The sequence below is a fragment of the Mobula birostris genome, chromosome 5 (assembly GCF_030028105.1).
Source record: "Mobula birostris isolate sMobBir1 chromosome 5, sMobBir1.hap1, whole genome shotgun sequence".
Classification (NCBI taxonomy): domain Eukaryota; kingdom Metazoa; phylum Chordata; class Chondrichthyes; order Myliobatiformes; family Myliobatidae; genus Mobula; species Mobula birostris.
In genome coordinates, this window is record NC_092374.1 from 50065144 (window position 1) to 50091685 (window position 26542).

The 26542-nt window shown below is 40.8% G+C and overlaps 1 protein-coding gene across 10 annotated transcripts in view; it reads right to left on the minus strand.

Annotated features, from left to right (window-relative positions):
* Positions 1 to 26542, minus strand: part of LOC140197686 (receptor-type tyrosine-protein phosphatase delta) — a 606878-nt gene that overhangs the window by 467022 nt on the left and 113314 nt on the right. For all 10 annotated transcript variants that reach the window (XM_072258000.1, XM_072258002.1, XM_072257999.1 and 7 more), the window contains exon 2: positions 11511 to 11675. In XM_072258000.1, coding sequence (XP_072114101.1) covers positions 11511 to 11574 — 64 coding nt within the window. In that variant the 5' untranslated portion in view covers positions 11575 to 11675. The remainder of the gene's footprint in view (positions 1 to 11510; positions 11676 to 26542) is intronic.

Here is a 26542-nt window from a genome sequence, read left to right on the forward strand (position 1 = left end):
ATGAAAAGACTGATATTTGGTAAGTTTTGTTACTGCTGTGTACTTGTCATCATAAAGGAAATTCTCAATGCAAATTCTAAAGTATCAAAGACTCATATTTCTTAAATTTTGAAAGCCATCACATTTTATTTAATACTTATGAAAAGATCAAAATAATAATTGGTATTAAGTAGTTACTGCATCTTTCTGATAAAAGACAAAATCTGAAAAGAATACAAATCTTTTGAGCAAATTTAAAAATATGGATGCAGACATTCAGCAAATTGCAGTTCATCCATCTTAAGAGATCTCAATAACAGTATCTAAATATCTAAATTATCTTGCACCACCAGAAGTGCTGGAGGAATTCAGTGGGCCAGGCAGCATCTATGGAGAGAAATGGACAGTTGACATTTTAAGTTGAGATGAAGTTTCTTGATGCAAAACGCTGACTGGCTATTTCTCTCCACAGATGCTGCCTGACTCACGGAGATCTTCCAGCGCTTTTTGTGTTGCTCTAGAGTCCAGCATCTTCAGTCCCTAGCGCTCCATCTAAATTCTCTCCAATGACTGCAAAGGCATTTTGTGTCTGTAACATTAATAGAAAAGCTATTCCACCTAACCATCACTCTGACTGAACAGGGAAGTTCAATGGAATTTATCTCCAAAAACAGAATGAACCTACATCAATCCGATTCGTTATTCTCTATGTCTCATTCATTTAGGGGAGCTGAGCACATCTCTAACTATACTGAAAAAAGTGGTAGAGATTGAACATCTTCAGCCACTGCAGTCTTTCTAGTTAAAATAATCCCAGTCCTACGCAAACTGGTTAATTCCAGAATTTAGATTCAATGAATGAACTGTAGTATACACTCAGTAGTCCCTTTATTCAATACCGCCTATACCTAAGTAGCCATTGAGTGTATATTCTTGGTCTTCTGCTGCTGTAGCCCTTCCACTTCAAGGTTTGACGTATTGTCCATTCAGAGATGCTCTTGGCACACCACTGTTGTAATGTGCGGTTACTTGAGTTATTGTCACCTTCCCATCAGCTTAAACCAGTCTAACCATTCTCCTCTGACTTTTCCCATTGCTCACTGGATATCTATTGTTTTTCACACCATTCTCTGTAAACCGTATCACATCAACAATCATTCCACAGTCAAATTTCTTTCCTATTCTGATATTTGGGCTGAACAACAACTGAATCTCTTGACCATGTCAGTATGCTTTTATGCACTGAGTTGGTGGCACGATTGGCTAATTCGATGTCTGCATTAATGAGCAGGTGGGTGTACCCAAAAACGTGGTCACTGAGTGTATTTTTTTTCAGGATGAGCGTGCTACATGGAGAGGAACCTGTAGCTGCATAAAGGTGAAAGCACTGGCATTGACTTATGCTGCAACTCAACACACAATTCACAAGCTGCAATGTTTAGTCAAACTAACTAGAACAGTTGATGATCCAGCAACTCCAGCAAAGGACAGAGGATGAACAAAAAGGGAAATGAAAATTGAGTAACACAAGGAAGGCAAGGTGGGGAGTGAAAGTGACAACAGAATTTAATGCAACCAAAGTTTAACTGGAAGTACTAATCAGAAGACTGGCTGCAGTGCAGTGTCCTTTATAATTTACATCTGATTCAAATACCACTGAGCACAAAGACCTAGACTGATATATAAATGCAATACAAGGGAGCACTTGTCCTATCAGAGATGTCATCTTTCAGATAAGAAGATCAACTGAGAGCCAACGTTTGTTCCTTAACCAAGACTATGAGGGAAGTTGACTGAGTAATTTCACATTGCTGTTTATGAAGGTTGGCTGTGTGCATTCTAACTGTGACTGGCCACAAGAGAAGTGAGGGTAGGGTTTCTTGTGGTCAGCGGCTAACCTCCTCATAACCCAAGGCCACCAACTGCAAGACACATTTGAATATGACTGAATACACCACTTGCCTGAGCGAGTACAGTTTTAACACCATCTAGGTCAAAACAGCCAAATTGTTTAATGCACCATCCTAAATGTTCATTCCCCCACCACTGGCAAAGTGTGTGTCATTTACAAAATGCACTGCAGTTATGAGCCCCAGGACAGCAATGCCCAATACTGTGACTAGGTCAACGGGGGCAGAGGATCTCCACCACTTACAGGTTACCCTCAAAGTCACACGCTATCCTGATTTAGAAATACATCTTTGCTGGGTCTGAATCCTGCAGCTCCTTTCTCAACAGCACTGTGGGAGATGTTTCATCAGGAAAACTGCAGCTGCCTAAGGAGGCACTCACCACCCAACAAGAAGTAATTCAAGCTGGACTTACCATCAATGTCCATATCCCAAAATAGAATCTAAAAGTTCATTCAAAAATACTTCATTAACTCTAAAGGAGCTTTGAAAATGCTACAATTATAATATTTTATTTCTATTATTTTCATACCTGCAGAACCTGATGATATTTGGTGGGGGGAGAGTTGGAAATTGAATGAGATAAAGATTACATCTGATATATTGAGTAGAAAATAACTATAATCATTTATTTCTGGTTTTTGTCTAATACAGTACATCAAGGTCAGAGGATGCAAGTTCCAATCCTATATTCTGCCAGGTCGATCACAAGACAAACATTAGTTAATTCCCTGCATTCTCCAACTCTGAATTATTGTCTCCACCAATACTTACACCTAACTTTCACAAATTCCACCGTGCCCTCATACATTTAATACTGTGGCAAGGTTTACCCCCATGTCCCATGGCTATTACGTAGTGGCAGCCCTTGCTCTCTTCCACTTCAACTGAAAGATGTCACAGTCTGTCAATCCTTCAATGCTCTCCTGAGGTGCAAGGAGAATGGGCTGCATTCTACAACTGGGCAGTGTGATGACGTGTTCTGTCCATGCACTAGGGTTTGGATTGTCTAGCGTCTTTCATTTGTGGAGCAGATGGTAAATTATGCCTGACTCCTGTGGATCCTGTTGAAGGCTATCCCCTGCCTTCAAGGAAGGTCAAAGCCTGGGAGCTCTTTTGATCTGTGGTACAATGTGTGTTCCCTGCACTGGAAAAGTTGCACATTACTACATCTTTTGTGCAGGTCTGTGCTGTGTGCAGAAGTTGGCTGCAGTTTTCCCCAGAATGACTGAGGTAATTTCAAAAACTGGAAAATAATCTAACCAGGAACGCAGTTGATAATTATTTTAAATAAAACTATTAGAGATTGCTTTCAGCTTCTGAATGTGCTAAAACATTACAAAGTTGATGTAATATTTCTTTGCTCCGCACACTTCAAGTAGATGCTCAACACCCACATGCTAACACCCTTTGCCACAGCCTACTAAAACTAATAATACCAATTTCATGCCACTATTATTTTCATGTGTACTAAGTTACCAGTGAATGCTTTTATTAGCTTGCCATCTATATGAATCAGACAAATTCAATCTGCAAAACTTCAGGTTTCTCTCTCCACAGATGCCGTCTGATCCAATGAGTATTTTTAGTATTTTTTCTTTGTTTGTCAGAATCCCAGCATTCTTAACGTCTTGTCGTAAACGTTAACTGCTTTTTATTTCAAATATCTTTACAAATTATGGTAGTCTGTACCAATACAATGCACTACTTTTGCAAAGATTTGCAAATATTAGACTGATTGTGAAAGGACAGTGGATAATGCAGAAGACTCCCAGATGTGCACAGCATAAAGTTCATCTCTTGTGTAATCCATATTCATACCCTGTCTTGGTCTCTCCCTGTAGCTTTCATCTTCAGATGTTTGTCTGCTTTGGTATATATTAATAGTGTATTCAGCCCTCAGTATAAATAAAGCACAAATCAAGAAAACCCTCTCAAGAATGCAAACAGATCTCTAAGTGCATTGATCACTGAATCAACAAGCCTGTTTGATTTTAGTACATGTTTCATTAATTTAAAAGTTAATTAGTTTGCTGATTCCTGCACTAAATTCTATACTTCTGGATCCATAATGTACATGCGATTAAATTACTGGTCAACCAACTTGTTAAATCTATTCTGTAATTATAATATTTTTCCTAAAATTCTGCTTATTCATATTCTATGTTTAAGACATATTGCAGAGATTGTAGAAAACAATCAAGATACGTAACATAGTGAAATAGTGTTGCTGAAGTTACTGTTTCAAGACCTTCAGGGCAAACTGAATTACCGATTTCTGCAAGCTCAAAATACCACACTGCCATAAATCATACCTTTCAAAGCCATAGTTTTCTCAATTTTAATCACAGGTCATTAATTATGGAGATAAACTGGCAGACTTGTGGGGTTTTTATTGCCAGATGAGAAATTTCAGGTTCAAATCTTGAGGTCACAACTTCAGAACCATATTCAATTTTTATTTTAATTGTAAGACATTAATCTTTATTTCCCATGTTAAAACTATTTAGTTATTTATTTTCAGACCATTTTCTTCACGTACTTAAATAACTGTTACTATTTAATCAGGACAAGAACTTTGGTATCATTCTGTTCATTAAAAATATACTTCTGCTTCAGGTTAAGAAAACTCTTAATTTTATATTTCTTATTCCTTTCATATCTTCTTATGCCTCTCATTTAAAATCCTATCATTTTTCCCCTCGTGCAAAGAGCCCACATTCCTCGATTTTAAGTTCCTGAATATCACTCTTAATCTTTTCCCAAAAGGTAACCTTTCTTTCAGATGCATAGGTGCTGAGTTCTGCAACCCCAACCTTCAAATGCTCTGCTCTTTTTAAAACGTTTCCTCACACTCACCTGTTTGTCCAAGATGTTCTCATAGCCCCTCATTGCTCAATGTCAAATAGTGCATGATAACACATCCTGAGAAATGTCTTTGAAACTTGTAGCAACACTGAAAGCATTACATAAATGCCTGTTTATGTTGTAGAAAGGCTTGTTTTGTAATGTAACAATGCAGCATTGTAAGAGTGACATTCAGAAAGGCCACACTACTAAATTAAATCACTCAATAACATTGATGCAGTGCCTCAGTACAGCCCACAATTGGCAGAAAAACAGAAAGAACATACGGTTTTCTGAAAAGCCCATTTTTAAACAGATACCAAATTATGCATTTTTTCTTTTGTTGCTACAAAACATGGATGTATAATTTAGCTGTAGCAATATATATATATGTACACAGTAATCCAATCCACTGCAAAGTTCAATGCAAACCTTCTGCAAATCTTTGCAGTGCGTTTTGAGAAAACATCACAGCCGCTCTCTGTTGATTTGGGCTACTTGAAGTTTTCTGCTTCACTGAGGATAGTCCCCTTTTTAACCCATAACAGTCACACTGCTTTGTATGATCTGGGCATACCACGATGCGCTTTTTTCAATGAATGGATGATCTACAGCCCATCTGTTGATATGCGATTATCATGGCAGATTTTCAGCAAAATGTTACTTAATTTGCATTCTTACTGTCAATTGCGTAAGGCTATCGTGGGCAACCTGCGACTGGAGTCAGAAGGTATGGGCGAGATCCTGAATGAGTACTTTTCATTGGTGTTCACAGAAGAAACCAGCCAAAGGGTTGGGAAAGTCTAGTGCAGGAGGTTCCCATAGACAAAGAGGAGATACTCAATGTATTGGCAGGCTTAAAAGTGAATAAATCTCCAGGACCACATGAGATTTATCACAGGATGCTACGGCAAGCAAGAGAACAGATTGCCAGGCCTCTGGCTAAGATTTTTAAGTGAAGTACTAAAGAACTGGAAGGCAACAAATGTAGTCACCTTTTTTTTGAAGAGCCGCAGGGAAAAGTCTAGTGACCAAAAATCTGTGAGCCTAACATCAGCGGCAAGAAAGAATAATTCTGAGGGAGACAATTAATGGCCACCTGAAAAGAGATGTCTAATCAGATATCCAAGCTGGATTTGTCAAGGGAAGATCCCGTCTGACAAATATGTGTGAATTCCTTGAAGAACTAACTAAATGTTTCAATGGGGAGAGAGTAGTTGATGTGATTTACATGGACTTTATTAAAGTCTTTGTCAAATACCATATAGTATTGAATTATGTTGTTTATAATGCATTTGAGTGATTTGGATGTGAGAGGCATGATCAATATGTTCATGGGTGACATGGAAATTGGCAGAGTAGTTGACAATGTCAAAGGCAGTCCTGGCATGAAAGAGATATCAATGTTTTGTTGAAATGGGATGAGAAATGGCAACTGGAATATAAATCAGACAAACATGAGGTGCTGTATTTCTGAAAGTACTAATGAGACAAGGCCATACACTATGAAGAGAAGGGACTTGAAGCACTAAGGAATAGAAGGACCTTGAAATATATCCACAGACAGGTAAATAAAATGTTTAGGAAGACATATGACGTATTAGTTGTCACACACACAAAATGCTGGAGGAACTCAGCAGTCCAGGCAGCATCTGTGGAAAAGAGTACAGTTGACATTTCGGGCCAACTTTTCAGCAGGACTAGAGAAAAAAAGATCATCTTTTTTTCCTCCAGTCCTGCTGAAGGGTCTCATCTGCCAGCATCTGCAGAGTTTCTCTGTGACATACTACTTAAACCATAAGACACAGCAGCAGAATTAGGACATCTGGCCCATCAAGTCTGCTCCGCCATTCAATCATGGCTGATCCATTTTTCTATCTCCTCCTCCACCTCAGTTCCTGGCCTTCTCTCCGTAACCTTTGATGCCATGTCCAAGAACCTATCAATCTCTGCCTTAAATACACCCAATGACCTGGCTTCCACAGCTGTATGTGGTAGCAAATTCCACAAATGCACCACCCTTTGGCTACAGAAATTTCTTCGCATCTCTGTTTTAAATGGATGCCCCTCTCTCCTGAGGCTCTGCCCTCTTGTCCTAGATTCTCCCACCATGGGAAACATCCTTTCCACATCTACTCTGTCTAGGCCTTTCAACATTCAAAAGTTTTCAATGAGATCCCCCGTCATCTTTCTGAATCCAGCGAGTACAGACCCAGAGCCATCAAACGTTCCTTGTAGATAACCCTTTCATTCCTGGAATCATCTTTGTGAACGTTCTCTGGACCCTCTGCAATGTCAGCACATCTTTTCTAAGATGAGGGGCCAAAACTGTTCACAATACTCAAGGTGAGGCCTCACCAGTGCCTTATAAAGCCTCAGCATCACATCCTTTCTCTTGTATTCTGGACCTCTAGAAATGAATGCTAACATGGCATTTGCCTTCCTCACCACCAACTCAACCTGCAAGTTAACCGTCAGGGAGTTCTGCACAAGGACTCCCAAGTCTCTTTGCATCTCAGATTCCTGGATTTTCTCCCCATGTAGAAAATAGTCCACACATTTATTTCTACTACCAAAGTGCATGACCATGAATTTTCCAACATTGTATTTCATTTGTCACTTTCTTGCCCATTCACCAAATTCACCAAATCTGTCTCAGTCCTTCTGCATCCTACCTGTTTCCTCAACACTACCTGTCCCTCCACCAGTCTTTGTATCATCTGCAATCCTGGCAACAAAGCCATCTATTCCATCATCTAAATCATTTATATACAGCATAAAAAGAAGTAGTCCCAGCACCGACCTCTGTGGAACACTATTAGTCACTGGTAGCCAACCAGAAAAGGATCCTTTTATTCCCACTTGCTGTCTCCTACCAATCAGCCAATACTCCAAACATGTTAGTAACTGTCCTGCAATATCACGGGCTCTTAACTTGGTAAGCAGCCTCATGTGCGGCACCTTGTCAAAGTCCTCCTGGAAGCCCAAATATACAGCATCCACTACATCCCCTTTATCTATCCTACTTGTAATTTCCTCAAAGAATTCCAACAGGTTCGTCAGGCAGGATTTTCCCTGAAGGAAACCACACTGACTTCGTACTATCTTGTCTTGTGTCACCAAGTACTCCATCACCTCATCCTTAGCAATTGACTCCAACATCATTCCTACCACTGTGGTCAGGTTAACTGGTCTATAATTTCCTTTCTGCTGCCTTTCTCCTTTCTTAAAGAGTGGAATAACGTTTGCAATTTTCCAGTCCTCTGGCACTATATCAGAGTCCAATGATTTTTGAAAGATCATTTTTAATGCCACCACAATCTCTATCCTCTTTCAAAACCCTAGGGTGCTGTTCATCTGGTCCAGGTGACTTAGGTCTTTCAGCTTATCAGTTGGGGCAGCAAATGCAAAAAGAAGGATGGAAAGTTTGGACCTTATAAAAATTTGGCCAGACCTCAGCTGGAGTACTGCAGGCAGTTCCGCTCATCACACCATGTGAAGGATGTGATAGCACTTAGGGAGTGTGCAGGGAGGAATCACTAGGGCGTGGCCTGGGATGAAGCATTCAGTTATGAGAAGAGACTAGCAAAGCTAGGTCTGTTCCTCCCAGACCGGAGGCGGTTAAGAGGTACATCAAATTATGATGGTATAGGCAGGGTAGGGCACAGGAGATTTTGATAAAACTGAAGAATGTAGATTTAGAGTAAAAGAGGGAAGACATTTAAAGAGGGCAATGAGAGAGGCTTTCTTCGTCAAGGGTGTGGAAGTACCTCTAATGCACCAAAGGGAGAGGATGGATCTGGATGATTCAGCACATGCAAGAAGAGTCTAGATGAATACTGAGTCACTCAGGTGTCGAAGGCTGTGGACCGACTGCAGCGATGCAAGTAATATCAAGGCTGCCCAATGTTAGTATGGACAGGTTGGGCTGAATAGCCTGTTTCCCTGCTGTTCAATTCTGTGACTCTAATCTTAGTTCAACAGCCTCATACAGACAAGTTAGTCCTCAAGGTAGGTTGCAGTTTTTCCAACTGACTTTTTATCCCAGCAAAGATCACTTGTAATCGGGACAAAATCAAGGCTGGACAACTTCAATTAAACCCTAAGCTTTCAGTTAGTGTTGATCGTTTATATTAAAAAAGTCAGCACATTTGGCTGAAATTCTGTGGCTGTGACCACAAATGGCTCAACAAAACAATAAATATTACTCAGACAAGCACATAAACAATCTGCAGTTTCTTTGTAGGAAATAAACTTCTAAATACTAACTATTTTTGACTAACAATAAATATATGTTCATTTTATGTTGGATTTGATGGTGAATTTGGTCCTGCAGTCGTCAAATTCAACCCATTTTATAAGTACCAGAGGGAAAACAGCATCTCTGCCGTTGGAAAGTGTTTTACACTCAAGAGTTAACGTCAGGACCAGAATGCAACACAACCACAATATTAATTATTTGTTTCTCATATTAGCCTGATTATAAAAGGAGGAGGGGAGGGGGAACAATTAAAAATATATATTGCTCAAGAAGTATCTTAACTGTGATTGTAGCAAAAGAACACTGCTATTGCTCCTTGCTCTATTTTGTGCTCTTTTAATGTGAAATGTAGCACAGGGAAAAGAGGTAAAAACACAACAAACACCCAGGAGGTGAAGCACCAGACCACAATATAAACATAGTGACAAGTCATCTGATGCAAGTTCCAAACTGGGGCTCATCCTACAAGACATTACCACACATAAGAAGGCTTTTGAGAAAGAATATATGCCCATGCAATAGACTCACCTGCGCATAATCAGATCCATGGGGTTATTCAGAACAAATCAGACTGGAAATGATAGTCAGCAGTTAAATGAGTACAGAGTGGCAATAACCCACATATCTGTCATCAGGGTGCTGCTGAGGAGCTGCTTCATGTTTCCCTTTGGATACGGAAGAATTGACATGAGAGTTGGGGGGAGGGGCCGTGATGGAGAGAAAGAGCCAAAGCTCAGAGGTTCAGTCAGGAATAGGGAGTATCAGAAATTTTGGACCTGGTAGTGAGAGAGGGGTGGGTAAGGTGCCAGGTAATTAGAGATCCGAGAATACTTGCATCAGTGGGGAACAGAACCATGCCCTTGCTAACCATTTTGTCCGTCTACACTCATCCCATCTGCCCACATTAAGTCCTTCTTCCATGCCTAATCAAGAGCCTGTCCAAATGTCTGTCAAGTGTAGAGATGGTATCTGACTGCATGATCTCCTGCGAAAGCAAGTTCTAGACATCAATTGGCCTGCTTCCCTCACATCACCTTTGAAATTCCCCCGTCTCACCCTAAAACTATGGCCTCAGTTTGTCTCTGCTATTCCAACCAGATTCTAACTATCCACCCTCTCTATACTTAACATTATTTTATGCAGCTCTATCAGTTCAACCCTCAATCCCCTTTGCTCCAGGGAAAAGAAGCCCTACCTAACCAAACTTTCCCTGTAACTAAAGGCCTTCAATCCTGGCAACAGCCTGATGAATCTTCTCTGCACTCTTTCCAGAACTGCCCTCAGTAGTCTGTGTGTGTTCTCACCAGTGTTTGTAAAGTTGTGGAAGGAATTGGAGGTTGGGTCCTTCTTTTGGCTAGGGGTGGGGAAATAGGGAGTTGATGGGAGTACAACTAGCCATGGGACATGTGATGTGTGCTAGGATCAGAGCAAACAAATAGTCAAGGAGTTGAAAGCTGTGTGGTAGGGTTGTATGGAGGATTTGCGGGGGGGAGGGGGGGAAGGCAGGTGACAAACATAGACTTGGTATCATTTGTGGGGATCCCTAAGGATAGAGGGGTAAGTAATGGTATATTTCACAGTTCCAGCCCAGCACTGGGCAAGGGAAACCTGAAGATCCCAAAACAATATGGACTGATCTTACTAACAGCATCCAGTAACTATGTCTAGGGACTAGGGTTTGATCCTGACCTCAAGTTCTGTCTGTGTGGCCTCTGCACATTGCCCTTGTGGCCAAGTAGCTTTCTACTAGAGACTTTGGTTTCCATCCACATCCCAAAAATATGCAGGTAGATGAATTGGTTGCTGTAAATGATCACCAGTTGAGGAGAATGGCAAAAAAAATTCAAAAGGAAGCTGATGAACACATGTGAGAGGAACTAAATCACAAGATTATAGGATAAGAAGATGGGAGTGGGACTGATGGGATTGTTTTATTAGAAGCTTCACATGGACCAGATGGGCTGAATGGCCTGTTCCATAAATAAACAAAATAGCGAAAGCTGCACTGGGACTGATGTCACTTGACACTGAAATTGGCAAGTAGTTCAGGAGGTGTTCAATGAATTTCCAGAATGAATTGAGATGAGCAAGAAATAGTCATTATCATATTTCACACTGGGAGAAGCCCACTTCCAATCACACTTCACTACAACAAACAGCAGGATACCATCAAATCTTTGCCCCATTACTTCAAAATCACAGGAATGAAGGGGCAGGTGCAGAATAAGCAGCCTTCCCACACAAGAGTCGCAACTGAAAACAGACAAGCTCGAGATGAGAAACAACAGAAATGTCCACAGCAGTTGGATCTCTGATGCAGGCTTCACTTCCAACTGTGCAAGGGGAAAGAAAATGACAGAGATCTAAAGATAGGTTTGCATGTCCCCAGACACCTTCTGTTATAGCCTTAGAATAAGTTTAATGGGAGTATGTGCAGGGGCCAGAGCAACAGAAGGAGATAGAAACAGGTGATCCTATAAAGTGAGTACATTTAATGGCAATCCTGGACTTACCCTCAGCATTAGCATGTAGTAAGAAGCACAGGAACACAACCAGTGGCCTGATTTTATGCATCATCCGACAGCTTGGCACCAGCAGCCTTTGCCAGCCTCGTTCTCACTGTCTTACAAGCTGCTGCAAGTAAGTGCAGTCGGAAACTATTGATGTGTGTTCAGAACCTGAAAAACACAGAAAAATAAAGAGAGATGAAAAAGAGAATCAGACACTACTTCCAAAATTCAGTCACAGTTCTGGGCATTTAACTATTTAAATCCAGTTATTCACCCAAGCACACAGGAAGCATTGCCCTTAATGCCACAAGAACAGTTATATGGACATTATACCAGGTAAAGCATCACTCCACTCTAGGAATCCTTGCAGTTTAAACGCAGGCATCTTGTAAAGTGAAGATAAAACAGGAAGAAAGCAAAATCCTGATCAGCTCTTCGAATTCCACTTCCTCAGCCAGTTCCATTTTCATCTCACCGCAGATCCTTCAACCCGAACAGATGAATTACGTAAGTACCCAGCACACAAGGAGTGGGCACAAGCATTCTTCACCCTCCCCCACCATCAAATCATAATAATACATGGCAGGTGAAGTGCTGTTCTGTCACTCTCAATCCATATCTTCAACAACAATCCCCAATAGCCAGGTGTTTCTTAACATGCTCAGATCTGTTGCAATTTTGGTAACATGGAAAGCACCAACAAGAGGGAGGAGTCTATCAAGGGAAGTGTGCAATAGGCATGGATGGGGGTCCTGATTTGATGCCAGCTTCCCCCACATAGCAAGCACAGCATTGCTCCTGTTATTGACGTACCAATATCATGTCCCAGAATTAATGTTGAATGCATTTTACGACAACCTGTCATCTCCAATACATAAATACATTTTTCACATTCAATTTTCAAGATGTTATTCCAAAGATTCAGCAGCATGTCGGTGTTTTGTTTAAATAACAGTATAAAATGTGAGGAAGAAACTGTATCTGACATTGTCCTAACAACAGAGACACTATATCACAGCAAATGTGCCAGCCTGTTTTCACTGACCCATTACCTCTCCAAAGTAGAATGGTAATAAAATGTTTAAAGTGAATTATTATATAATTATCTCTGACCAAATCACTTTTACACTACAGTGACTTCTTTTTTAAAACAGTGTAGATGCAAAAGGAATCTTTCAGGTATGTTTCAGAACTGGGTAGATACAGACTTACAATCAAATACATATTTTTAATATGTCACCGCTATCTTACTGAAGGAAATAAATGGATGACGTTCAGCCAAGACATATTTCAAACAAATGACCATGAGCACAGAGTTCAGTACTTACTTCTACACTGAGTGATGGAAGGTAATTTCATTTTAACATAATGGACTGGTTACTAAGAGCCAACATTGAGTAAGCACATAGCAGATTGACAGAGAAGGAATTGACTAAAGAGTCAGGAAAAATTAAAGAGAAGTTAATGAGCAAGAGAGAATTATTTCAAACTGCTGGTTTGTCATAGAATCGTAGAATCATAGAAACAGGTTTTTCAATCCAATCTATGTTGCCAATGATGCCTATCTACACCAATCCCGTTTGCCCACCTCAGTCCCAAGTCCCTTCACTGTTTCCCCATCTAAGTACTTTTTTCAAATACTTTTTAAATGCTGTAATTGTATCTGTTTCCACTACCTCCTCTGGCAGCTCGTTCCAAACATTTATCAGACCCATTTGAAAATCTTACCCCTCAGATCTCCTTTAAGTCTTTCCACGTCATCTTAAATCTGTGCCCTCCAGATCTAGGCTCCTCTGCAATGAGACAATTACCTCTTCCCATCCTATCAATGCTCTTCATAATTTTGTAAGTCTCTAGGTGGGCACCCTTCAGCCTCTTACTCCCAGCCTATCTGGTTTCTCCTTAAAGATACGTTTCAGTTGAGGCTACATTTGTAATACTGTGGATGGAGTGGGGCCCAGTGAGGGATGAGGTACAGGGGCATGGTGGAGGGTCCAGTGGGGAGGAGAGTCCAGTGATGAGAGGAGAAAGGGAAGGAAGGAAGAGGTGAGCCAAGACCCAGCGCTGAAGCTGAAGGTACATTGGCTGTCTGATGATTATATGGGTTCTTTTGGGATTCTGTGTTTTGTGGCTGCCTGTAAGGACACAAACCTCAAGCTGTATAATGTATATATATTTTAATAATAAAAGTACTTTGAAGTTTGAATCTAGTTTCGGTTGAAGATGGTGCTGGTGAAGCTCAGCGACTACTTGCTAATGGCAAAAAAACAAAGAAAGCAACTAAATACTTTATTTTTCACATTTTTTTCTGGTCAATGATCACTGCAAACAAGGTCTGTAACTTCAATGACAGAATTGAGCTTTTAAACCGCCTGCATGATCTGACATTTTCTGCAGTGTAAACTGAAGTCTCAAAGGTGCAGGACGATTGCAATGCGATGTTGTAAGGTCTGGGCCCGGGAGCAGGGAATGAGCCAATGTACGGCCATTGTTGGAGTGGAGGCAATTCGATACCAACCGAGGTGAGCAGAGCCCAAGCCTGAGAGAGAGGTTTGGTTGATTTAAGCACCGAGCCGAATTGGAAAGGCCAGGAATGAGCCGATTTGAGGTGGCGGGTCTTGGGCCTGAGAGCGTATGAAAGCAGCAAGGCCAGAGTCTGACAGCAAGGAACGACCTGAGGATGAAGCCCCGGGCCGGAGTGAAAAGATTAGTGTGTCAGGTCCAGAGGTGAGGGATGCAAGCTTCTCTCATTTCTGTGCCGAACTGAGGCTGTGGCCTGCAACTAATGGGCTTCTGAATCAGCTGTAGTGATGCCGGGCTTTGTGACTATGACTCGCTTTTGTGAACCTCAGCTCTAAATACTACTTACTTACTTATATTGTTCGCACGATTCGCTTTTTTTTCTCTCTGCATATTGGGTATTTGGCAGTATTCTTTTGTTTTAATGGGTTCTGTAAGAGTGAAGGAATTTGATAATTGATATTTGATAAGGTCCTGTTGTGATATTGCTCCTGACTCTGCATCAAGATCACTGGCTCTGGAAGAGAACCTTCACGGTGTTTGTGGAGTTTCACTGGAAGAACATTTATCAATTTGATTAGATGCTACAGATGATTACTTGCAATCCTGGTGGCCTGCTCTTTGGAGCTGACCCCAGTTTATTCAGGCACTTGAAATGTGGAGCATTCAGGTTAAAACTGCATGAGCTTCAGTGAGGCAGAAAGTGTTTAAAAACACTGTTAGAGATGACTTATAGTGACATGGTCCCAGCTAACTCTACATGTAATTCCCACTGAAACATCATATTAAATTAATTGACACAACTACTGGTCCATAATAACTTCAAGTGTCATGTCAAAAGATTTCAATTTGAAGTACAGTCAGGTTTTTTTACATGTATGCACAGGTGCAATGAAGAAACTAACGCAGCAGCATCAAAGGCACACAATATCAGAGACACAACATTCACAAGAAAGACAGAAATTATATGAAATAATGCAAGGAAGAACAGAATCGAACAAAAAAAATGGCAACACCACTGTAGAGCAAAGTGGTCATAGTGTTGCTTTTCTGAGGTATTCATTAGGGTTCCCCAGGTTGGTTCAAGATTGAAGGGAATTACCTGTTCCTGAAAATGATGGTTTGGGGCATCAGCATCTGTACCCTCTGCCTGACTGATGGCAGTTGCAAGAAGGCGGCACGGCCAGGATTGTCTGGAAATGTAGAGGAGGATTGACCCAAAAGCAGAGCAGCGGGGATTATTTTAGCAGTAAATGATACTTTATCAATAAACTGCAAAATAACAGGCCACAAAACAAAAAAGAACAGATAACTAATAGGACAAGACAACAGGTAACTGAAGGCTAGGCGCAACTGGTTGAGGTTGATTGGTTCAGTGGGTGAAAGAAGTGCTGTGGCTGAGAGCTGGGTTTAAATACGCTGAAGGTAATGCATTGGAAGCAAGTGTCAAGTAAATCCTGTTAGCTCGGTGAAGACTAGAAGGTACATACCTGTGCGGACTTGATAGGGATGATGAATTCTTCCAGAAACAGACACTACAGTCATCGTAGCAGATGAAACAAAGCAAGCTGCATAGGTGTTCAGTACAAGGAGAGCAGAAAAGTGTTTACCATTTACATTTGAATGCAAGATCATGGTGGAGATTACGATCCCTCTGAAAATTGTATGTCAGAAACATCACAAACAGAACTAGAAGATTTATTTTGCTCCATCTTCTTTGAGTACAAGGTAAAATAAAAATGTTCAGCAGGAAAGTATTGACCTGTCTATTGGTAATTATTAATTTATTAGCAGATCTGCAGAGAGCAGCTTTCAACATAGCTCCTTATCATCACTTACTGAGATAGTGAAAATAATTGGTTTTTCATGTGATCCACACAGATCGATTCAAAACACAAGTTTGTTGTGCTAGTGCAATGGAAAAATGCGAGCAGAGTTATCATTGCTGACATATAAAAACTGGACGAAGTCTTCCCCAAATTCCAAGATCAAATGCAGTCTAAAACCAAAGCTAAAATATGTCATGCGAGATTTGTATTAACTCTCCATGGAGCTCAAATTTCTCACACTTCTACCTTGTGGGAGAAGACTCAAGAGCTTGAAAGACCAGCAATCCAGACACAAGAACAGCTTCTTCTCAACTGCTATCAGACTCCTGGAACAATCACCTCTTTCACACCTCTTCCTTTATGATGCTGCCATGTTCTCAAACCTCTCTCAGTTAATCCATTAAGGAATTTCTTTGGACTCTGCTGTGTATGACAATAAAATAATCTGAAACTGATTCTGAATCACAGTAAATGTGCGACTCCACCATCTCCAATTGGTACTTATTACGTACATGAGTTAACACAGTATCTTATTATCTATGTACATAAACCATAACTTCAATTCCATGGTTTCAACTTATCCAGTTTAGTTTACCAGTTGGAATCTCTTACCAATGGGCACTGATTTGAAAACCTCACCATTTTTCATTGTAAACCAATTCTTCCTTCCATCTGCACCAAGAAAAATTATGTTCTTCCTTTGCTTTCACCCCTTGCTGATCCTGCCTCTATTGCTTCCTATAATCTAGCGCTCAAGAGGGAAGGGAGCAAGTCTATTGCAGATTTTGATCAGCTTTACTCTTAATTCAATCATGTACACTGTACAACAGCACGGAAGGTTGACTCATCTTCTAATTTCCAAGTCCCTGACTTTGCAAAAGAACAACAAATCATACCCACTTCAAGATTCCCCTTGACAACTCTGAAGGAACATGCAGAGAAGAAGACTGAACATAAAATATCTCCTAGTTACTAACAGCACTGAACTCCCAATTTGGATGAGTGGAGTGGATTGCAATAAATTGAATTCAACTTTGTCTGCACAAAGCTGACAGACACACAAGATTGTCTTGGAGCATCTTGATCTAAGCAACAGTGCAAGTACTGACAAGGAAAACAGATTGCAAAATAGTTTTTGATGTATTTGCCAGGTTAAGGGATGATATTGAAAATTAAAACGTACATTTGAGTATAAACACGATTCATGCTAAGTACAACGTTTGTAAATAGGAAGTGTCATAAAATATCCTTTTACTTCAAAATAAGTCTGTGCTCATAAAGGTTACAAATATTGGTGCTGAATAACAGACTTCCCTTTCCAAGTACCTTTGTTACGTCTGGATAGGTAGATGTAATGCAAAGTCTGCTTGACTCTGAACTAGCATCTATCTCCTGGTGACACCATTTTCAATTTCCCACATCAACCATTGTTAGAAACTGCTCATACACACTTCATGTGGAAGCCTCTCACACATGCACTTCTGTTTGCTTAGGTTAGATTTAAATTTGAAAAGAAAGGTAATGTAGAAACCATTTGCCCAAAGTTAATTATTAACTGAGGTATCTACCTGTAGAAAACGAATATTTCATAAAATATGGCGTGAAATAAAATCTAGAGCTTGGGAAGTTTGTGGGGAATTGTTGAACACAAAACCATATGTCATGAAAATGAGGTAAGAAACATTTAGTCACCCTTTATTGTAAAGCCGATTCTTCTGAAAAAAAATGAAGCCCTCCAAGTTGGTGATTACTAGCAGTACCTTTAGTTCTTTGTCCATCAATTACTCCTGAACTTGAAAAAATCTAATAAATCTGAAAGGGCCCCAAGAAATTGATGAGGAGCATGAATTAGTCACAAAGTCACAGCCAAATGACGAGATATATTTTCTTAAGATCAAAACAAAAGACTGCGGATACTGGAAATCTGAAATAAAAGCAGATATGATAGAATATGCAACTGGTCGGGGAGCTTTTGTGGAGAAACAGACAGTGTTGGGGATTCAGCCTGATGGCCTGGGGAAATTAAATAGAATTTAAGCAACCTGACAAGGAGAAGGCAAGAAAACAAGGACTGAACAATGGAAATGTATGAATGATGGCTGGTGAAATTAAATGTCACACTGGCAAAAAAGGATGGTAATGGGATATATGAAGAAATAAATTATTGTAATTTATATATAATTTACATTCTGTGTGTTGCCAGAATCTATCTCCCTGTGATGCTGATGCACACAAGTTTTCAATTGCAAGACACACAAAATGTTGGAAGAACTCAGCAGGTCAGGCAGCATCTATGGACATGAATAGATAGTCGACATCTTGGGCCGAGATCCTTCTTCACAACTAATTGTACCTGTACCTCACTGCTCTTGTGCTCAAGACTATAAATTCAACCTGACTTGAAATAATCCATTTACAGAATATGGAAATATTCAAGGACAATGGGAGCACTGGTTATGACAGAGTCACCGATTAATACAGTAATGAAGCACAGAAACAGACTCTTCAGCCCTACTAGTCCATGCCGACCAAAATGTGCATCTAAGATAGATCTAATTCCCAATGTGATCTGAAGCTGTTAAGCACAATTTCAGGGGCAAATCATATAATGCAAATATTGAACTGCTGGTTGAGGTTACACCAAGGCTTAAGGGTAGATGTCAGACAGGAAGGTGGCAGACACCAACAGCATCAACAAACTCATTCGTAAGGCCAGTGATGTTGTGAGGATGGAACTGGACTCTCTCACGGTGGTGTCTGAAAAGAGGATGCTGTCTAAGTTGCATGCCATCTTGGTCAATGTCTCCCATCCACTACATAATGTACTGGGTGGGCACAGGAGTACATTCAGCCAGAGACTCATTCCACTGAGATGCAGCACTGAGCGTCATAGTAAGTCATTCCTGCCTGTGGCCATCAAACTTTACAACTCCTCCCTTGGAGGGGCAGACATCCTGAGCCAATAGGCTGGTCCTGGACTTATTTCATAATTTACTGGCATAATTTACATATTACTATTTAACTATTTATGGTTCTATTACTATTTATTATTTATGAAGCAACTGTAACGAAAACCAATTTCCCCCAGGATTAATAAAGTATGACTATGACCATGACTATGTTGGTGGAGCATAGCACTGAAAATGGTGACCTGAAACTCGGGGCAAAATCTCTGCATTTGGTCTCCCCAGGAAGGGTTAATCAGTGAATAGCTACCATATACTAAACCAAAAATAGTTATTTCACATGGTAGGTTGCCTGGACCCTATGATTTTGGGAAAGGAGTTGAAAGAGTGAGTCATATAGTAGCTAACGATATTCATGCTTACAATACTTAACCATACAAATTCCACTTATTTGCAGTTCCTCGACAGTCGTCTCTGCGGTGGTGGCTCAAATTCTTTTTTTTTGATACCCACATAACCCATGCACATCTGAACTTGCGTGACATGGGCAAGTAAATGAGTGTCAAGGGTTGACCATAAGTCCATAAGAATTAAGCCATTTGGCCCATTGTGTCTACTCCACCATTTCATCATGGTTGATATATTATTCCTCTCAACCCCATTCTCCTGTCTTCTCCCTATAACTTTTGATGCCCTGACTAATCAAGAACCAATCAACCTCCGCTTTAAATATCCTCGATGTCTTGGCCACCACTGCTGTCTGTGCCAATGAATTCCACAGATTCACTACCCTCTAGCTAAAGAAATTCCTCTTCATCCCTACCCTAAATGGGCATCCCTCTATTCTGAGACTGTGCCCTCTGATCCTAGACTCATCCTTTATTAAAAAAAAATCCTCTCCATATCCACGCTATCTAGGCCTTTCAAATATTCAATGGGTTTCAATGAGATACCTTCCTTACCACTAACTCAACCTGTAAGTAGCACTTTAGGGACCCCTACACAATGACTCCCAAGACCCTCTGCATCTTTGATTTTTGAATGTATTTTACTTGTTCAGAAAACAGTCTCTGCCTTTATTCTTTCTACCAAAGTGCATGACCATACATTTCCCTACACTATATTCCATCTGCCACTTGTTTGTTTATTCTCCCAATCTATTTAAGTCCTTCTGCAGACTCCCTGCTTCCTCAAAACTACCTGCCTCTCCACCTATCTTTGTATAATCTGCAAATTTGGCCACAAAGCCACCAATTCCATTATCTAAACCACTGACAAATAACGTGAAAAGGAGAACACTGCAGAACACCATTAGTCACAGGCAGCCAGCCAGAAAAGGCCCCGTTTATTCCCACTATTTTCCTCCTGCCAGTCAGCCAATCTGGTATCCATGTTTGTATCTTTCCAGGAATACCATGAGCTCTTTTGTTAAGCAGCCTCATGCATGGCACCTTCTCAAAGGCCTTCTGAAAAGCCAAGTAAACAACATCCACTGATCTCCTTTGTCTATCCTACCTGTTATTTCCTCAAAGAATTCTAACAAACGTCATACAAGATTAACCCTCAAGGAAACCATGCTGAATTTAGCCCATATTATCATGTAACTCCAAGTACCCTGAAATGTCATCCTTAATAATGGAGTCTAACATCTTTTCAACCACTGAAGTAAGGCTAAATGACCGATAATTTCCCTTCTTAGAGTGGAGGTTTATTTCAATTTTCCAGTCCTCATTACTAATGCCTTCACAGTTTCTTTGGCGACCTCTTTCAGAACTGTGTGGTGCAGTCCATCTAGTCCAGGTGACTTATCTACCTTCAGACCTTACAGCTTCCCAAACACCTTCTCCTTGGTAATAGCAAATACATTCACTTCTGCCCCCTGACACTCTCACTGTGGCATTCTGGTAGAGTCTTCCACAGTGAAGACTGACGCAAAATACTTATTAAATTTATCTATCATTTCTTTGTCCCCCATTACTACCTCTTCTGCATTATTTTCCAGTGGTCTAATATCCACTCTCTCCTCTCCTTTACTCTTGATAAATCTGAAAAAACTTCTGGTATCTTCTGTTATATTATTGACTAGCTTACTTTCATATTTCATTTTTTTCTCTCATGTTTTTTATTGCCTTCTGTTGGATTTTAAAAGCTTCCCAATACTCTAACTACCCACAAATACTAAATCTATTATATGCCCTCTCTTTTCTTTTAATGCTGCCTTTGACTTCCCTTGTCAGGCACAATTGTGTCATCCTCCCTTTACAATATTTCTTCATCTTTAGGATGTATCTATCCTGCAACTTCTGCATTGTCACCAAAACTCCAGTCATTACTGTTCCGTCATCCCTGCTAGTGTTCCCTTCCAACCAACTTTGGCCAGCTTGTGACGATTCAACTCATCCCGCTGACTGCAATTTTGCCCTATCATCTGCCTGTCCTTCCTAACGGTCTACACACTGAATCTACTTGTGGAACAATTGCCCATCCTCATTCCAGTTGCCATCCCCCTACCTTCCGCAACTGCTGTAGCAAACCTGCCAGATACTGGGACCCCTTTGTACAAGTCATATCTTCCCCAGAAGATATCGAAGTGATCCAGAAATCTGAATCTCTGGCCCCTCCAGCAACTTCTCAGCCGCACAGTCATCTGCCAAATCATCCTATTCTTACTCTCACTGGTGAATGGCAAGGCAGCAATCCAGAAATAACTACCTTGCTTTTCCACTTTCAATCCCTACATTCTCTCTTCAGGGCCCCCTCACTTTTCCTACCTATCTCATTGGTACCACGTTCCGGCTGCTCACCCTCCCTCTTTACAACGCTATGGACCCAAGCTGAGACATCCCTGACCCTAGCACCTGGGAGGCAACATACCATCTGGGAGTCTCTTACGTTTCCACAGAATCTCCTGTATGCTCCTCTAACTGCTGCACTCCACTTCTCCCTTCTTCCCTTCTGAGCCACAGAGCCAGACTCCGTGCTAGAGATCCAATCGCTGCAGCTTCGTTCCCGCCCCCCCCCCCCCCCCACCATTTACTTTTCAAATTTGAGTGAAGATTGGGCCATTGGTCCACTTTGGGATACCAAAAAAGTGGTCGTTAAGATATGGTTCGATTATATTCCTCTGCAATTAGCTGAAGTGATTGAGGAAGGGCTATCAAATGTGGAGAGTGGTGGGATCACTTGTGAGGACAAACTGAGCCCAAAGTGTTTTAATGAGAGAGCCAAAAGTGAGAGAAAGCATAGAAATGGGATGGGCACAACTGAGGGCCCTGACCATCAGAACAGAGAGAAATCTTCACTGGAGGAAGAAAGTAGATATCTCAGTAACTCAAGCATGGAAGGACAGAGGTCAAGAAATTGATAAGAGTGGAATAGATTCCATGCCCTCACCCATTCATTTAGCCTGTCTATATCCCCTTGAAGCATTTCTTCATCCTCCTCGTATTTCACACTGCCATATAGGAAGTGTTTTAGTCTATAGTCAATAAATGCAAAACATCTTGAAGATGACTGACAAGAAACTTAGACCCTTTCCGCCTGCATGGGCCAAGTTTCAAATAATAACTACAAATATTGAGTACTGAGTGGAACAGTTCAAAACAGTTTTAAAACTTTTTACTTTCTTATGATAACAAAACTTCTGCAGCACAACGTGTCTGCAAGATTTTAATGTCTTGAGACCTTATACCACTAGAAAACTGGCTGGCATGTAAAATGAAACAAACACGTTCCAACAAGTAAAGCACAGACAAGTACAAAAGAAATTTTATAAAGCTGGGTTTTTTTTCCTTCCTCAGTTCAGGCACATAAATTCAAACCAAGCCAAAGATATATAACCTTCAAATCAACATTAGATGGAAGACCACTTTATATAATAAAGTGTAGTGACCGCAGAGCATGACATTTTCTGGATCTGTCTGAAACTGAGCTGAAAAGATGAAAGTCAAGCTGAAGAATAATAAACATTTACTTACTTCAATTGAGTGAATGATGGCGTAGTATGTGAAAAATCAATACTTTGCAAAATAAATCACCTGCACCTTCCAAAAGGTACAGCTTTTCTTGATGATTTACAAGGTTGCAGTCAGACTCCTACATGGAATCGAGACATTCATTACAGTGTTCATTCCCACAAACTTTCCTTCTTTCCAGTATTCTTTGCCATTTTCCCCTCCTTTTCCATCTCCCAACATGGCTGTCATCTCCCCATGGAACATTACCCAAGTTGATCTTCATTTGTCGATTTGATTGTCAATCAAGTCTGCACCATTGTGTTGAGTTCCGAAAGAATAGTCACAAGATATCACAGGGTATCTTGGTTAAGGGAGGCTACTCGAACCATGGCAATTCATTTTTCCAAAGAAAACCCATTGCCCTCCTAACTCACCTTTCAATTGATCACCAAAAGGTTTGAAGATTTCAATGCAATTTCCTCATGCTGAATAAATGACCAGTTAACCTACATCAATAAATAACCTGACACCACTCTAAAAATCTCACTGTGAAATGTCAACTGTCCATTTCCCTCCACAGATGCTGCCTGACCTACTGAATTGGTCCAGCTTTTTGGTTGATGCTTCAGATGCCAGCATTGGTAGTTTCTTCTGTCTCCTCTCTGCTACTCGACTGTGATATACCTACTCTGGAGAAGTTTCCTTCCTTTCAATGGAGTTCGTTGAGGTCATTTCTCATTGCTTCTTTTATGTGATGTTTGCTGCTCTCCTACTCTTTACTACCCAGTTCATCCAGCTTTTTATTCTGATTATCTCTTGTTTGTCTTTTAATAGGCACAACATGTCCCATTTGCTCCAAAAGATGCTGCCTGAACTGCTGGGCTCCTCCAGCATTTTGTGTGGCACCACTCTAAAGGTGCCTTTTAACAACTTACTATGACCTCGACTAATCTGAATTGAAATTTCCCATGTCATTTGCTGCTTTGTGTATTTTGATAGGGTTCCACTTTAATTTGCTTTACTACTGAAAAATACAAAAGTTTTCATGCTCAGTGTCAGGGAATAGTTTCAATTTGAAGACCAAAGAGACTACAGATTCTGGAATCTGACACTGAATAACGGACACTGAAAGAATTCAGCCAGTTAAGCAACATATGCAGAGCAAAAGGTGTAAGATGATATTTCAGGTGGAAGCCCTCCTTCAGACCTGAGCAACACTACAAAATTCTCTTTTTCACACTTCCAAAATTTGAATATTTCAGTTGACCCAACAAGGGCATTAGGCTTAAGGCCTTATATCATATGACTCTTCTTGACAGCTCAGCATTCAGTCTACTTTTTGGATTGCTGTTTTCCACTGACTGGACTGTGCCATCACTGACATACAAGATCTTCCTAAATTTGAAAATAATATTTATTTGGAGATGCAGTACAGACACAGGCCTTTCCAGCCAATGGGACCAATCAATCTACTAACCCATTCATCTCTGGAAATGTGGGAGAACACGTGGAGGAAACCCACAGGATGACAGGGAGAATATACAAATTTCTTATAGACAGTGTGACGAGAATACACGTAGATTAAGATGTTAGCTGTCCTGTGCTGGCACCAGTGGGATCAGCCGTTGGTCTGCCACCTGTCTTCAGCAGAGAGAGAGATAAGGAAAACAATGGAGCAGCATTTGGAGATGTTAATGAAGGGACGGGAGAGTCTAACGGAAGGAGAGCTGTCAAGATCGGCTCACCCTTTGAACCCTGAACTGTTTGAAGTGATGGACAGGCGATACCCCAGCAGGGGGATAAAAAGGGACAGGTTCGCTAAGGCAGGACACACACGATGCCCCGAGGTAACGAGACCCTGGAAGCGGTGCGTCTCTCACAAGTCGGTGGGAAGTACCGGGCCATAGACGCACAGGGTGGAAAGGCACGATCAGCGGGAACCTGGTGTGTGTCCACCCTTGCCTGGGTGCCGGGTTCACCGCAGAGAAACGATCGTATCTGGAAACGGAGGAGTCACGGTCGGTGACCTCAGATGACATCACAAAGGACTCGCCCGAAAGCTGACTGCGAAGGTCTGTGTGGAAGCCGTTTTGAATATTCATTCGTTTTGCTCTCTCTCTCCTTCCCTCCACTGCCCATCGCCACGGCAGCGATTACTGCGAACTGAACTGAACTAAATTGAACTGAACTTTGCGTCACTTTGAAACTGGTCATTTACCCCTAGACAACGATAGAGCTTGATTGATCCTGTTATCTGAATTCTGTGTACATGTATGTTTATCATTGCTGAACTGTTGCATTCATTATCCTTTTGATTAGAATACTGTGTTGCTTGTTTCTTTAATAAAACTTTCTTAGTTCTAGTAATCCAGACTCCAACTGAGTGATCCATTTCTGCTGGTTTGGCAACCCAGTTACGGGGTACGTAACAACAGTGGCGGAATTAAATCCGGATCATCGGTGCTGTAACAACTTTATGCTAATCACTGGCTACCTTGCTGCCCCAAAACATTATCTTCTATTTTCAGTATGCTGTATGTCTACTGTCCACCGTTTATTGTTATACTTTGGAATGATCCTTAGAAAAATACCGTATATTCTAAAGATTAGTGAATGAAGATGCTATTGGATTTATGTACTCCACTGGCTGCGATCTATTTTATTATACATTCCTACTTAATGAGGTTCAATTGCTGCTTATGCATGTTATCCAACTTATTTTAAAATGTTTGTAGATTTGATTAGTTTACATTGAGCTTCTGAATACATTGTTGTAAATTACAAACAGCAGGAGTGCCACAACCAACCAATTCACTCAAATCTGCACTGCACATGAACATCACTCCAGTAACAAGTGTCTCTTGCTTTATTGCTCTTAACCATAAACAATACCACGGCCAAGCCCAGTTCGGTCAAAAGCTTTATTCATTTCATAATGAGCTGGAGCTGTTGGACAGAAATCAAGAGTGCAAACCTTTCATTTGTTGTTTCCAAACCAGGAGTACCAAAACCAAAATGTTCAGGGTTCGTAAATTTCCCTGCATTCGTTCAGTTGATGCAACTTAACAAACCTAGAAGTCCTTCATACGTTTGAAGGTAAATTCACTGATTCATTTGAAAATGTAAATATTTATAGAATAAGAAAACTGAACATCCTTAACTGGTTGTATAATGGTCTGACTCAGCAATTCGGAAGTGCAGGAATATAAGAATCTGCAAAGCGTAGCGTACTCAGCCCGGTACATCATCAGCATGTCACTCCCCACCATCAAAAACATCTACATGAGAAGCTGCTACAAGAAAGCAACATCTGTCAAAAACCTGCACCATACTAGTCATGCTATTTCCTCACAACTACCATCGGACAGAAGTCCCACACCACCAGGTTCAAAACCAGCTACTTCAACCATTTGGTTCTTTAACCGACCTGCATGGCCGATATCACTAATTCAGTACTGCAATACATTTAACACTGCACTACAACAGACTTCTTGTTTTGTTCTAATTATGGTTCTTTCCTGTACAATTTATGTATAAATTATGCTTGCCTTGAGAATATCATGTACAGTACAGTATCTGATGCTTTGTGCAAGTTTTACATTGCACCTGTGCATGCACATACTTGTGCGTTTGACAATAAGCTCATCTTTGACTTTGCCTTTACTCAAAAAAGCAGTCCAACTGACTTCAATTTTCTTAGCCTTGTGGCAAGAGCACTGCTTTCTATTAGGGGAATTTGAGACAACTCGCGCCTTGTAGCATCTTGTATCCATTACAGAATGTCAATCATTGATGGTCAGGCTGTTTCTTAATGTAGGATCATA